General features: G+C 43.0%; 1 protein-coding gene across 2 annotated transcripts in view; it reads left to right on the forward strand.

Annotated features, from left to right (window-relative positions):
• Window positions 1–2,444, forward strand: part of MBOAT2 (membrane bound O-acyltransferase domain containing 2) — a 271,358-nt gene extending 268,914 nt beyond the window's left edge. For both annotated transcript variants that reach the window (XM_068280328.1, XM_068280329.1), the window contains exon 13: window positions 2,164–2,444. In XM_068280328.1, the coding sequence (XP_068136429.1) occupies window positions 2,164–2,392 (229 nt within the window). In that variant the 3' untranslated portion in view covers window positions 2,393–2,444. The remainder of the gene's footprint in view (window positions 1–2,163) is intronic.
• Window positions 2,445–15,980: the final 13,536 nt, after the last annotated feature.

Consider the following 15,980-nt stretch of genomic DNA (forward strand, 5'->3'; position numbering starts at 1 on the left):
CTGTATATGGATAGGTATCCCTGCAGTTCTATCGATGCTTAGCCTAAGTTCAAAAGTTGCTGCTGCGCTCTCCAGATCTGCAAAAGATAAATCTCCATATAGGGCAATATCGTTCAGTTTATATGGATCCCCACTCCATTTATTCCCCGTGACTCTCGTGACGTGCTCTCCCAATTAATACCTTATCCCCCCTTCGCTAGGATGCTCACCAGATTCTGACCACCCCAGCGTTCGGGTGGATCTTGCACAATATATTTACATTCACTTCACTGGTTTCTGTAAAGAGGAAAGATCAGATGCAGCCCACCTCTGATCCTAGGTGGAAATCACGCTTTATGTTATTGCCAGAAAAGCTTCACACTCCTAAATCCTTTGAACAGGCCTTCTCAAGGTCTTGCTTTAATTCCACTTTTAAAATTGCTCAATATAAAAAAAAATATAAAAACAAGAAGAACCAACATAGCGTAACACAGTAACCACTATTGCACTGCGCAAAGATTCAGAATCACTTACGCCTCCATGTGCGTTCTGCGCATATCATACATCAGCATCTGCCAATGCCCATCCGTCTGGATTCCGTCTGGTGTCTGGGTGCGTTTGGATGCCGCGCTCTCCCGTTCCGCCTCCTCTCCAGGTCGCAGGGTGTCAGTCCGTGCGCTTCTATGCTGACCGGCCGCACAATGCCGCCCTACGCGCGTTTCGTCCTCAATGCCAGACTCATCAGAGCCCCTGATGAGTCTGGCATTGAGGACGAAACGCGCGTAGGGCGGCATTGTGCGTCTGACGTCGCACGCTAGGAAGAGAGCGCACGGACCGGCCGGTCGGCATAGAAGCGTGATATGTATGATGTATGATATGCGCAGAACGCACATGGAGGCGTAAGTGATTCTGAATCTTTGCGCAGTGCAATAGTGGTTACTGTGTTACGCTATGTTGGTTCTTCTTGTTTTTATATTTTTTTTTATATTGAGCAATTTTAAAAGTGGAATTAAAGCAAGACCTTGAGAAGGCCTGTTCAAAGGATTTAGGAGTGTGAAGCTTTTCTGGCAATAACATAAAGCGTGATTTCCACCTAGGATCAGAGGTGGGCTGCATCTGATCTTTCCTCTTTACAGAAACCAGTGAAGTGAATGTAAATATATTGTGCAAGATCCACCCGAACGCTGGGGTGGTCAGAATCTGGTGAGCATCCTAGCGAAGGGGGGATAAGGTATTAATTGGGAGAGCACGTCACGAGAGTCACGGGGAATAAATGGAGTGGGGATCCATATAAACTGAACGATATTGCCCTATGTGGAGATTTATCTTTTGCAGATCTGGAGAGCGCAGCAGCAACTTTTGAACTTATTACCCATTGATTGGACTATCTGCAGCGAGCCCAGGAACTGTTATTTTGGTGATACAATTTGCGGGGAACTGTGGCGCAGTGTTAATCAATTGATGCTTAGCCTGGGCTGCTTATTACGTGGAAACGTTGAATGAAAGGTTAAATTAGAGTTAGGGTCCTTTCACACTTCTGTTTCATTGCTGTGCAATGGACAATATCATTGCATTGCAATGATATTCTTATTGGGCTTTCTTGTTAAGTGCAATGGGTTTAGGCACCACCCGGGTAACACGCGTTTACAGTGGCAGTGAGGCATACGTCATTGTTCTTTATGCCTCACTGTATGGTTACACTTGAGTGATACCACGAGGTGGGACTTTTTCCTCAGTTGTATTGCGATCTGATCAATGGAACTTACATAGTGTGAAAGGGCTCTTCAACATGGGAGGAAATATTAGCATTAGGCTTGGGGGTTTTCTTTGGAGGATAGGGATAGCAGTAAGGGGGAAGTTGGTAGTGTTAGGCACAGGAAGAGGGGGAGCTTAAGGCTAGATGATAGGATCGGGTCTGACTATCAGGCTTGGTTGAGACAAGAGAGCACATGGAACAGACAAAGTTTGGTTGTTGGGTCTTTGGTAAATAGTGTGATATTTTATGCCCAGCTAAAATACTTAAGTGCACGTACGGTCCTGATGGGTATATTCTATGGACTGCAGCCTCGGGGGTTTATCATTTTGCTTAGTGGTTGGTGAGATGAGACTGCCTCTAGACACACAAGGGGATAGATGGTGAGTTATTCTGCCTTCATAATTCTTTAACTTTTTGTTTTTTTAAAGCTCCTGGTATTACTGCCTCCACTTTGTTTGCATATTGGTGCTACTGACTTTACCAGCTCGGGCACGGAAAAAAGGAAGGCCAGAGAAGGAAGCCATGGCTCCTGTCCTGGAGAAACCCAACAAGGAAGACTCCATCCCCGAACAGAACAGCCATGCCACCACAAACAACAACAGTAACAGCAGTCAGCGGGAAGAGACAGCGTGGAGGCGCCCTAGTGCCGCCCAATGACTGCCACATGACGTTTTGTATGTTTTTAAAATTCCATTTTTAGAACCTCCAACCGGTTTGTGAATTGTGCAAAGGAGAAGACGGTATTACAAAATGTTGTAAACTGTGTAAAGATAGCACTGCAAGGGAAGATTGATAACCCCACAATGCCATGCCATGTGGGCCTAGCCTTACAATATTTCCATTATTTTATAATGGGCACTCAGGACTTGTAACATACGCTCTTAGGACCATATTACACGTGTGCTCCTTAAACGAACGTATGATGTTTCCAGGCATTGCAGGGGTTACACAATTAGGGAACAAACACTAGAGATCCAGAAAATCTTTCTGAACCCTTTTGCCTTAATCCCTTTCTCTACTGAATGAAATTACCAAGGTGTTGGGTGTATAAGTAATCCTTCTACTAATGGTGCTGCCAAGAAGGGAGCAGTATTCTGAATTGTTCTAAAGAATCGTAGGTAGAGCTCACGTAAATGAGCTAATTGTCGAGACTAGCCATTCTAGGTCCATGCATTCAGATGAGAGCCATGCTGTGGCATGCACCTGTATTAACAATCACATCACATCACTGTTGTATTTTAAAGGATAAATACTTTCTCCAAGGAAGTGGGAGATAATGGGTAGCATCAAAAGTTTCATGTAGAAACAGAGATTGTATTCTTAGAAATTGAACTGCTAACCCACTTTGTGTCTCCATGTTGCTTTTACTAGGATTGCCTCCGGTTGCCCACCATGGTCCCGGTGTATGACCAGCGCCTGTGGCTATCTAGACACAATAGTTTAAACCGGCTGCTTACTAGAACTCGAACTACAATTTACTAACAGCAATTGGTAGAATAGGCTTGGCTTGAAGAACTATACAGTTGTAACACTAGCACACTCATGGTTTTCCTTTTAGAAATGCCAGTATTATACATCTCTTGCATTGGCAGTCTCAAAGTGTCAAGACACAGAAAGTAGGAGTCCTTTCTGACCATTGTAGGTCACATGGTCTTTGAAGGGCAAGGAGCACACTGAGTCTGGAAGTCTGTAGAAGGCTTCAGATTGGTAGATCAGAAATGGACCTATACCCTTTTTTTCTGATCCCTGACTGCAAGAGTTCTGTGCAGTTGTTCTTTACCTCTCTATCCCCATTCGTCACTATACAGATACTGACCCAGATAGTAGACCCTTTACATTCCTAGAGACTATAATGCTAAATGAGGAAAGGTGTTTCCTATAGACAGCCCTGCATGTCCTGTAGAGAAGACCTTCTGACATAGCAAATCTGCAGGTGTATCCTCCCATGTTGATATAAACGGATGCATCTAATAACTTTTCTACTATGGGTGGACATTAAGTGAAGAAGAAAGCAAAAGTCTGCTAATGTTTCTCTTTATCTGGTCACCTTGATGTACAAACGTATGTCTTATCACTGTCCACTTTTTTTACGAATATATATTACGTGATCCTTGTCTTTACTAACACAAATAAGTCCTAGCTTTTAGTAAACTTCATAGCAAACTGAATACACTGGGGCTGAGGTTTAGGTTAAAGAAAGCTGGAGAAAATTGAATGCTATTGACTAGATTCTGAGTCCTTATTTGATTTGGTGTATGACGCCTGATTGGCTGCTGTGGGCAACTGCTCCATTTTTGTTGGAGTTGATAAGTCAGCCCTTATGACTCAGTGTTTCAGCTTTAGAAAAAATTAGAGTAGTATTAGAGAAAGGAGAACTTACTAGAGAAAATGGAAAGGGTGCCACCTGAAATATGCAAAAGATGGAAGAGTCTAAACAAACGGTCGCCCTCCAGAAATGGGATACCTTCCTTTCCCCCTTATCTACAGTTTCAAAAGGTGTTCATTTTTGCAAAGAGCCCATACATAAGGGTGAGCATATTTGGGAAAAAATGGTTTGAGTTCCTTTTTTGGAGGCCCCAAATCACCATCTTTTAGCCCAAGCAGGATGAAGCAATGCAAGTTTCAGCCGTTACTGGAAAGTAGTGATGGGCCATGTCTAGGAGAACTCATGGAGAAGCATGTGATTTGTTTGATCAGCTGATAGATTTGCAAAGTTCTGATTTGCTGTGATCACATTCTGCTTTACCACATGATCATGACTAGCAAACCAGAGACTTGCATTTCTATCACTTGACCAAACTCCGGTCACGTGTTTCTCCATGAGTTCCACTAGACCATGACCGTCACTACTGAAAAGCACCTTCATAGTCCCGTCTTCATCTTCAGCTCTCCACTGACTTCTCATGTGGTGTTCAAAATCTCTCCTGCTCCGTCTTGGAGCTGAAATGCCTTTTTTTTGTGGTGGTCAGGGGAAAGTGAGGCCCATCAAGCTCTACCTTCTTTACAATGGGATTATTTAATCATGCTAAGATGAATCACTAGCTAGAGGTCATTTCTTTATTGTGTCCCGTTCAGAGGTTATTCCAGCTGCACTGATATTCAGACAGCAGAAGACAGGATGCACTCTGGGAACTGTTATGGGCTCTAATAACATATATGTGTAATAACAAGCTTTGGGTATTCAGCCTGGCCACATTGAAATCTGCACTGTATCATTCCTTTGTCTGGATGTTTTCCTTTAATAGTGATGAGTGAAACGTTCTCCTAACCTGCTATTCTGTTTCACCATGGAGATGGAATACTAATTACCACAGCTGCTAAGCATTGATTTGCTGGTCTAGAGTCCTGCCTCCAGGGCGGGGCTATGTAACCTGTTAGGAGAATAATTTGCTCATTCGCACTCATTAAGGGATGAATTGCTAAAATAGGACGTGGATTATGTATTATAGTAACAGGCATTTTTACGAGCAGCAAGGTCACTTTGTTGTGTGCTGCATTTGTGGTTGTGCCACATGTAACGGTACATACATACTTGGGCCCTATTTTTATTTTACCTGTGTGGTTCTGTGCACATTTGTACATGATTAATGCTTAAGTTCTCCATGGCTGCTCCATATTTTTAAATTTACGAATGCGCATGGTGTCCAGTGGGAAAAAAAGCTACCTTCTGTCCGATTTTTTTTTTTTTAATTTCTCCATGCGCAAGAAACTCATTCAATTGAAACAACCCATTGATTTTTACATGGACTATCAGTACTTCTGTGTTTTTTGTGCGAAGAAAAATGCTCACATTTAGGTCTGGTGGAAACTGGTTATTAAAGCAAATCTGTGAGGGTTACCTCAGGAGGGTAAAGCCTCTGGGTCCTTCAGAGGCTTTCACTGTCTTCCTCCACCGATCTGTTCAGAAACAAGAAACTCCGAAGTGGGCCTGCACAGTAGCACGGACTACTCAGGCAGAAAAAGCCGAGCCCGATGGCAGTCTGTGCTACTGTGCAGGTGGCTTGGGCAGTAGTATGTTCCCTATCAAGCTCTGCTTTTTCAGCCAAAGCCCGATTGGGTCCATGCTACTGTGCATGCATGAGCCATCGGCAAGCCTTTGTCAACGGTTTTTGTGCGGGGACAGTGCTAGAATGGGTTGGTGGATGACAGGAGGCATTTTTTTTCTCCACAGGTTTCCTTTAAGGTTTTTCTTGGCTGAAATGATTGTTTGTGATTGTCTTGGCCACCAGTCTAGAGTGTATATAGGTGTCATCCAACATTGTCAGCCTTCTATCACGCCTTCAGGTTGAACAGAGAAAATGCCAACCATATAATGAAACAGTCGGTACATGTTTGTAGAGGGTATGTGATGTACATATGGAATTTTTTCAAACCATCAAAACATGGAAGGATGAAGGTTATTTCACTGCAGCTGAAATTTTATTTTTTTTTAATCGTTTCAAGCAGTGGCTGGATAAAGTATTGGTTAAGGGCACTGCCTTTGACATGGGAGACCAGGGTTTGAAGCCTGGCTAGGATCGGTACCTATTCAGTAAGGAGTTCAAGGCAAGAGTCCCTAACACTGCAGGGTGGCCTCCTGAGCGTGTCCCAGTGGCTGCAGCTCTTGTGCACTTTGAGTCCGACAGGAGAAAAGCGCTATACAAATGTTCGGATTATTATTATAAGACAAGTACACACTGTGATTAGAAGCAAGTACAATTCAGCCAGGGGATGGCAGGATTTTCTGTAAAACACTTTTATTTGTAGTTACTACACATTCAGGAATTGTTATAAAGTGTTCTCATGTAAAGCTGTTGGGTAACTGCAGAACAGGACATGCCACACAGCAAAAGGAACAACAAAGGCTTCCTACTAAGACCCCATTTAAAATTCAGACACAGCCGTCAAGATCCTCCAGAAATGTAGGTCGGAAGAAAAACAGTGCAACATAAAGGGGCTCCCTTACTGTCCTGCGGGAAACCCAAGAACTCTGTTGCACATATTTGCAATTTTGTTGTAAGTGATGTCAAAGCTTCTTTTGATTTGAACTTGCAATACTTCTCTAAACTAATGAGTTGTCCGCCGGTGTTTGCACAGCTATAGAGAAATTAAGAGCAGACTGTTAAGGAAGCTAACTCAGGCATGTGTGGTTGTGAAAAGAATTGCATAGTATGATCGTAGATGGCGATCACACTAATGCACCAGTGAAAGGTTATTCTCTGCTGCCTTGCTGGATGTTACTGCCAAAAGACTCACCAGTGGACTCCCAGCGATAGGAGTCTTCTATATAAGGCTAAACAATTGAAAGAGGCGGGGTCCTCACACTGGCTCATTCAGGAACCATGCAATTTTATTTTATTATTTTTGCTCCAGAACACACGTTAGAACATCTGACCGTCACAAGTGACAATTGTTTTGGGGCCACCAAGCTCTCCTTTATCAAGGCATAGGCAGACAAAAACGTACGTACATGGTTTTTCTGCCTATGCCTTGACAAAAGAGACCTTGGTGGGCCCGAAATGATAGTCATCGGTTGTGGAGATCAGATGTCCTAACGTGTGCTAGAACAGTAAAAAAAATTTGCATCGTTCCTGAATAAGTCAAAGGCATAAAGGGAAAGGACCCACTTCTACCAACCACACACATACCAAAGGGAGTCAGGAATCCATGAAGGTAGCTCATGTATTGTAGGAAGGAAAAGGATTCCGCTACACCTATGGTTCGGTGAAAAAAGTCTCCATTTATTAGAACATCAGTGGATGCACAGCATTAAAAAAGCTCACGCGTATCGGAGCTCACGGCTCCTTAATCATAGCTATGATTAAGGAGCCGTGAGCTCCGATACGCGTGAGCTTTTTTAATGCTGTGCATCCACTGATGTTCTAATAAATGGAGACTTTTTTCACCGAACCATAGGTGTAGTGGAATCCTTTTCCTTCCTACAGTTCCTGAATAAGCCTGTGTGTGGACCCCTCTTTCAGTTTGAATTCTACTGCTATTGGGATCCTGCACCAGCAAACCACTCCTAGCAGGTGTGTGATTCTTTTTCAACTGGACCCTATATAAGACTAAGCAAGCTAAGCTTGCTGGTCTCTGTGGCCCTAGGTTAAAGGAGGGTCCATATGCGCAGAGACCATTGTGGACCAAGGACCCAAGACAGATTAGGTCGGCAACCGTGGTGAAACCGAATCAAGGCACACAAGCCAGGTCAATAGCCAGACAGACAATCACTGCAAAACATTAGACAGAAAGAGTAAGTATTTAGCTGGGTCAGCAACAGGAACAGGAATTTGGAACACAGAGACAGCGGCCGGACATCCAGTAAAACAGCAGGGATGATTTTTTTATTGCCTTGTTCATGTGCGGTCTGTACACATCCATATTCACCTATACATGGTGCGGGCCCTTGCAAATGGTCATGACAGAGGTTACGTAGAGGACACCAAAATGCCACCCTGTAGTGCAGCATACAAGTAACCTCCAATCATGCTAAATAATACTACTACTGTTGGTGTGCCACGATGACTACTGCTATTGGTGTGCCATGGCTTGGAAGCTTGATTGACAACCCCATGTGACAATCTAAAAAATTGACAATAGGAATTATTTTATGGGGACTTCTCATTTACGACTGCTTTGTTTGCAACTATACTGATATTCTCTATATCCAATATGTTGAGCCTCTGTCCCATGAAGATCTGTTATAGGCAACACCTCCTCCACAAGCGTTTTCCATGCCAGTTATTCCTCCCGTTACATTATCTGTCTGATTATGAGCATAAGGCCTGGGTCCCACTAGCAGCTCTTTTCTAAGCACTGTGATTTGAAAAGTTCTTGCTAATGTAATGCTATGGGGGATTTTAAAAAAGAATCACATCCCTCAAGTGGAATCACACCCATACCATGACATGAGCAAGAGCTTTTTAAATCACAAGCGCATAGGAAAGCGCTGCTAGTGGGTTCCAGGCCTCAGGGTGGTTTGATATTAACACTGTCCACATGATGCTTACCTAATTCCAGTCATTTGAATTCCTGAAAGTACTTCTGGTGAACCAGAGGGTTTTTAGTTTTTTTTTATGAAAGCAGAAGCAGTGACTTTAGTTAACTTTGACCCAAGGAACCTGTCGTTTGCCATACATTACATAGGTGAAGCAGAACATGATGGGTGACACCTGACTGATTGCTGGGAGGCTATGGTCCTGATTTTCCTAGGCTTTAAAATATTATAAACTAATCCCTGTGATTAAAAAAAAAAAATTAGTACTAAATTGTCGGGTTTTTTTTTTCCCCCCCATCTCAAAAAAGTTCTTTTAATTTTGGGGGGGGGGGCACACCACCTGGTGTGACATGTTTCTACATCTAAAAATAAAGATTTTTCTACTGGTGCATAGTAAAAATAAGATGTCGCTACAATGACCATTTCATTATCAGTCATGAAGTCAGTAATTTTGGCCTCTGTAAAGTCTACAATTTGCTACAACAGCAACGCCAAACACTTCTCTGCTTACAAAACCTGATAGATGGGCAGTGACCGCACTTACAAAAATGAAGCGATCATCTGTAATGTTTCATAGATATGCCCAAAATAAAACTAAAGACTTCAAGACAGATTAATAGGATAGAAAAATGCAGTAAATTATTCAGGATACCCACTTTTATAGTAATTCTCCTGATTTCAACATCAGAAACCCTTCCTATACCTATGTATTGCTATATATGGGTATGTACCCCTGCCATCCCAGTGAAGCTTAGCCTAGACGTTTTAGTTATGTGGAATTCTGTCCCCAGAGCAGTCCGAGAGACCAGGTATTATTTGTACTGGCTGTGGATCTGCCTGTATACAAACATTCCGCAGAGCTGCACCTGACAGGATTAAAGATGTCACCGCCTGTGAGAAGTTTCGCAATGTAAATCAGGGTGAGGAAAGATTTTACAACGGTAAAAGACTTAGTAAATAATTTATAAAGTAGCATTGTACAAAATAAGCAATTTTATTGCTTATGTTATTTTCAGTACAGTTCTTCTTTAAGATAATTGCAAGGAAGGCAGGAGTGAGGGTGCAGTGTTACTCAGTTCAGCCAATCAGATTTCAGCTGATAACTGAAATAAGGACTCTGGTTGCTCTGGGCAATGGTTCCACTTTTGGTCCGGTCCAGTTAGACTGGTTATCAGATCCACTGTTTAGCACTAATCATAAGCAAATAAGACAAATATATTTAAAGTGAACCTCCGGACTCAGGCTCGGTTCACATTGAGCAGCACGCATCCGCTCCTGCACTGCGCTCCGCTTCACGTAGCGGAAGGATCATGCAGGTCGGGAACGTCCGCTCCAACGAGCGGAACGCAGGGAGTGGAACGTAGCAATGTGAACTTTCCCATCGGGAAAGCATTGCTTCTGCTACTGCGTTCAGCTCATCTGAGCGGAACGTACCGGTAAGCTATTTTAGGCTCAATGTGAACCGAGCCTAAAAATCTACTCCGCAACACTGAAAAGGCTTGGTGTTTCTTTAACAGTTTCATAGCATCCGCACTTTGTTTTTCTTACCCAAGCCACATTTTTAGCTGCACAGAAGAAAACTGCCTGGGCATTTTTCCCCTGATGCTGTGCAAAGCATGATTGGATTTCTGATGATGTTGTCCTCCTTCTGCTGTTTTGGTGCACATTTGTTTTTTAAATTTTGAATTTGAGATTTGAAGCCTAGCGTGAGAAGCTGGGAGGGGTGATCAGGACAGTTGGAACTGTGTCTCATGCTCCCTGTCACTTCCTTCCAACCAAAAAGATGGCTGCCCCCGTAAAAAAAGATGGCTGCCCCATGAAATCACAAACATTTGCCTGTTCTTTTAAAACAGGGTGGTTAAGAGATTATATTACCTATCTATTTTAATAAGCATAACTAATGTACCTTAATGACAGTATGTTTGTTTAGGCTGAAGTTCCCCTTTAAAAGTGCTATGCATTCCTTGTAAGCATACATATACTGTATTCATGTCTTTATACTTTTGCTCACAAAATCAAATTTCTAACTTTAAAACTGAATTTAAAGCTTTATTTCTGGTTAATTTAATGCATATTATGTTAACTATTTAATGAATTGCAACGCATCAAGATTTGAGTAATGCTTACAATCCATTTTAAAACTTCCTGTGCCAAAGACATTACTGGTCTGACTGAACAACAGTCTGTGACATTTCCAAACTCCTCCCCCTATCCCATCATCAACCACAGGAAGTAGAAAATAGTAGCCACTCCCCTGTGTGGGAAGGTCTTAGCAGTGGAGACTTCACTGTAAGTTGGGAAAACTGTGTGAACTGCTTGTAACAGACTGGGTTATTGCAGGTAATTGAAGTTACCGCAATGTTTATGCACTCTGGCTGTAGTGTTAGTTTGGTCAAGCTCTGTAAAGGGACAGTTTGTCTTTATAGGGTTTGTATACAGCTTTTTTAAACATATTTGTCTTATTTTTTATTGCATCTAGCAGAAAATAAAATTATATTACAGGTCATTTAAGAACGCATCAACTGTTATGAATAAATATTTTGCTTTTGTTGAAGCTCTTGTTGGTTTGACCCGTTAAGTTTTGTGAGCAGATTAGTGTTGTGAAAAAGTCTCTATATTGCAAGAGCAAAGTCCCCAGACTCGGTGACTGATAACTCTCTTCTCTTTAGCCCATTGTAGTAATTATACTTGTAAAATCACCATCTCACCCTAGCAGATGCTTGAAACAAACATCACATTTTTACACTGTATTTAATACTTATCTGATGGGAAAAAAAATCTTGAAATCTGTATAAAAAAAATCTATTTTTCTAATACTGTAAGTTAAAAATGTAAAATATATTTTATTTTCCTTTTAATGCTTAAATGTCCCTCAAAATGGTCATGGAAATAGAAAGAAGCAAAACTAAGCACCGGACAGGTACGGGATGGGGGAACCTGAACTAAACTGAAAATGACAAGCTTGGGGGGGTGATCATTTCTCCTGAGAGCAGCGCCACATGGTGCCAGTTGGTGGCAGCATCTTGATGTGGATTTCCAATAAAATAAGAATACTGTGTGAATACAACCTTCTGATAATGCTACTTTCTCAGGTTTTACCTACAGCACTATATTTGGTGAAATCTGATGTATGACCATAAAATTATACTCATCTTTGTTTTCAAAGCGTTGTAGTGTGTTTTACTGTACACTGCATTCAACTCCAGATGCTTATAGCATTAGACCATGATGTGCCACTGTGCATTCAGACTACCTGGATATCTCTAGGAAATGGCAGATTAGAGGAAAACTATATGTGGCCTGGGTACCGGGATGTAACTACAAATTTTGGGGCTCCCCAGCAAAACTTTGATGGGGCCTTTTAAAGGAAACCAGAGATCAACAAATCTAAAGAATTGATACGTACCCAGGCTTCCTCCTGCCCCATAAACAGGTACGAGCCCCTCGCTCTCCCCCCGTGGTCTGCTGTTCAGCCACGATCAGCCCCGGTAACATCCTCAGTCGCGTCTATTCTGGGTCTTCTGCGCATGCACGGTCCTACTGTGCATGCGCAGTAGACCAGGACTGACTTCACTGAGCAAGTTACCAGGGCTGCACGGCAGACCACGGGAGGACGGCAAGGGACTCGCACCTGTTTATGGGGAGGGGGAAGCCTGGGTAAGTATCAATTCTTTAGAATAATTGATCTCTGGTACACTTTAATGTTCACAACCTCTCCCTTGCCTACCCCTGGTGACCCTCACAGCCTGGGGGCCCATCTTACACGGCTCATAAAACAGGTGTGACCATCAGGATCGTCAGAGAAAGGGAAGGTCAGTAGTTGAGGCCACCACACCTCTGGGCCTCCCAGCAGCCGCAGGGGCTGCCCCTGCCTCGGTACAGCTCCTATAGCACTACAATGTACATGAAATGTGGAATTTGTTTTGATCTCAACATCTTAATCCATGACTCCCCCTTTTACACACAAGAAGCAGCCTTGAGTAACCACTAGTCATGTGAGCACCCGGCTTTCATTCAAATACTCAGACATTCGCCCTCTGCCACAATCCATCACTGAGGGCCAGCCCTATGTCTCAAGGTCGCCATACACCATAGAGTCTTCATTGTATTATCTTGTCAAGTTTTATGTATTTCAAGTTCATGTAGTAAGAGAGTTTACCTATACGATATTTTCAAAGGATTCTCCATAGTTTGGCTGTGGTAGGAGTGGTAAGATTGTATAGAGTACAGGCAGCTTTAGATTCATAGTGCAATGCACCATTGACCCTTATTGGACTAATTTGGGCTGCCAGTGGGCTGGAACTTCTCTGGCAGTCCAGTAGCGTTATGCAGTCACATGACCTTAGAAATCAGCTACTCCTAGGTCTTGTTTTGGAATGCCAGTTCAGCCCTGTACTAATATTTGGCATTTTGCATCTAAGGCTTGATTCACAGTGATCCATTGCATTACGCACGCATTGTGAGTGCAAACTGGATTGGACATACACTTTAATACAAAGCCTGCATGCAGCAAGTTAAGAATAACTTCATACATTAAAACGCTGTACTGTGAACAGGCCCATAGAATTGTATGAGCAGCGAGTTGACATGCAGAATTATTCTGCAATGCAACTGATGAACTGTGAACTAGCATTAAAACTTAGGGGCAAAATAACAAAGGAGTACAACATCCCAGGATACTACCAACAAACGTCTACAGTTGGCATCTCTGCATTAAAGAACAACTAAACTGGGAGGGATATGGAAGCTGCTATATTTATTTACTTTTAAACAATACCAGTTGCCTGGCATCCTGCTGCATCAGTAGTGTCTGAATCACACACCTGAAACAAGCATGCAGCAAATGCAGTCAAACACCTGATCTGTATGCTTGTTCAGGGTCTATGACTAAAAAGTACTAGCGGCAGAGGATCAGGAGGACAGCCAGGTAATATGTATTGTTTAATATGAAATAAATATGGCAGCCTCCATATCCCTCTTAGGTCAGTTGTCCCTTAAAGGACTTACGAGGTGAAGATGGTAAAAAAAAATTACCTTATGACCCTTAGGGGACGCCATCCGCATCCCCCCTTCCATTCTGCAGCGCTTGTAAAGCAATACCCAGGCTCGTGGGGGTCCCGACCCGATCCCTCGGGTCGTCCTCAGCTGCCCCACTGCAGATGGCCGCCAGGTCCGGCCGCTGCTGCGCAGTTCTCACAGCTGCAATTGCGGCTGCTCAGCTCTAAGTCCAGCTCCAACCTCATTACCGGCAGTCCCGCGTACATAAAGCACGCGAGACTGCCGTAATTATTTCCGGAACTGGAGGACTTAGAGCTGCGCAGCCGCGGCTGGATATGGCGGCCATTTTCAGTGGGGCAGCTGAGGATGACCCGAGGGATCTGGTCGAGACCCCCACGAGCCTGGTAATTGCTTTACAAATGCGGCAGAATGGAAGGGGGAATGCGGATGGCGTCCCCTAAGGGTCATAACACTGAATAGGTATTTAACTTTTTTTACCATCTTCGCCTCGTAAGTCCTTTGAGCATGGCTACTGCCTGAGGGGAAGCAGCTGTTCTTGTGCCTGGAAGTTTTCATTGTGACTGACCGGTATCTCGCTACTGAAGGTAGGAATTTGAAGATGGAGTGAGAAGGGTCAGAGGCAAACTTGGCCCCTGTCCTTCTGAAATAAACATAGCTCTCTACATAAATACATGTATTTATTGCTACCATAAACCTATGTTCTTTAGAAAAAAGCTGATGGGCCAACACACTTCCATCATTACCCAGTCTTTATGTGCAGTCAGAATAGCTTCTTAGTGGGTGCCTGAGTGGCTTCAGATCAGTGTTTCAGGATACTACCAGCAAACTTCTACAGCCTGTAATCTTGTTTTAATCAATGTCTCTGTAATTCTGTTTTTTGTTTTACAAGAAAACTGAAATCATTGTAATATTTTGTTGTATCCACAAGATCACTGAAGATGCCTAGAACAAGAATCAACATGAAGTCCTTATGTTCTGTGTTGTAATATACTGTCCCTTCTTTTAGCCTGTTGTAACAATAATTTTCTAATCCTCATTGTAGATATACGTTGAATAAAGTTTTATCTACCATTTTGTTACCCTTGTCTTGATTCATCCACGGTTGCCACACCTGGAGGTATATATAGAATATTTGTTCAATTGTTGCTGTGTGATTGTGACAGGACTGGGGCTGTGGAGTCGGAGTTGAAGACATTTTTGGGTACTTGGAGTCTGAGTCTGTTCATAAACTGAAGAGTTGACGTTGGATTTGGATGACTTTTGTACCGACTTCACAGCCGCAAGACTGTCCCTAAAGTGTGGTGTGTCCGTTAGTTCTGGTGTATGAGTATATTTAAAGGGAATCTAAACTGAGAAGGATATGGATTTTTCCTTTTAAAATAATACCAGTTGCCTGACTCTCCTGCTGATCCTGTGTCTAATGATTTCAGCCACAGCCCCTGAACAAGCATGCAGACTAGGTGCTCTGACTGAAGTCAGACTGGATTAGCTGCATGCTTTTTTTAGGTGTGTGATTCAGACACTACTGCAGCCAAAGAGATCAGCAGGACTGCCAAGCAACTGATACTGTTTAAAAGGAAACATCCATATGCCTCTCAGTTTGGTTTCCCTTTAAAGGATATGTATCTCTCAGCCCCTGACCTGTTCTCACTACTATCTAGAGTCACCGATTGTCTACATGCCGTTTCTGCTTTCATGTCCTCCCGCTTCCTCAAAGTCAACATGAGTAAAACATAAATTGTGATTTTTTTTTTTCCACCATCGCTATCTACGCCCCCACCAACTGCAACCATAATTGTAGACAACACCCCAATAACCTTGACCTTTAAGGCCTGCTTCTTGGGGTTATACTTGACTCAGAACTCTTCTTTAAACCTCACGTTGCCTCATTAACCACCACCTGCTATTTCCAGCTCAAAAATATATTCGGTATTCGTCCCTTCCTAACACAAGAGGCCACCAAAATGCTTGTACACGTCTTAATCTTCTCCCACCTAGACCAGGGCTTTTCAACCACGTCCTCAAGTACTACCAACAGTGCATGTTTTGTGGAAATCCACAGAGGTGGTTAATCAGCTCTGCTGAGACACTAATTACCTCACCTGTGCATGTTAGTGGTTTTCTTCAAAACATGCACTGTTGGTGGTACTTGAGGACCGGTTTGAAAAGCCCTGGCCTAGACTACTGCAACACCGTTCTCTGTGGTCTATCAAAGAACTGGCTGGCATCTCTCCAATCCCTTCTAAACTC

Source organism: Hyperolius riggenbachi, chromosome 4, assembly GCF_040937935.1.
Source record: "Hyperolius riggenbachi isolate aHypRig1 chromosome 4, aHypRig1.pri, whole genome shotgun sequence".
Lineage (NCBI taxonomy): Eukaryota > Metazoa > Chordata > Amphibia > Anura > Hyperoliidae > Hyperolius > Hyperolius riggenbachi.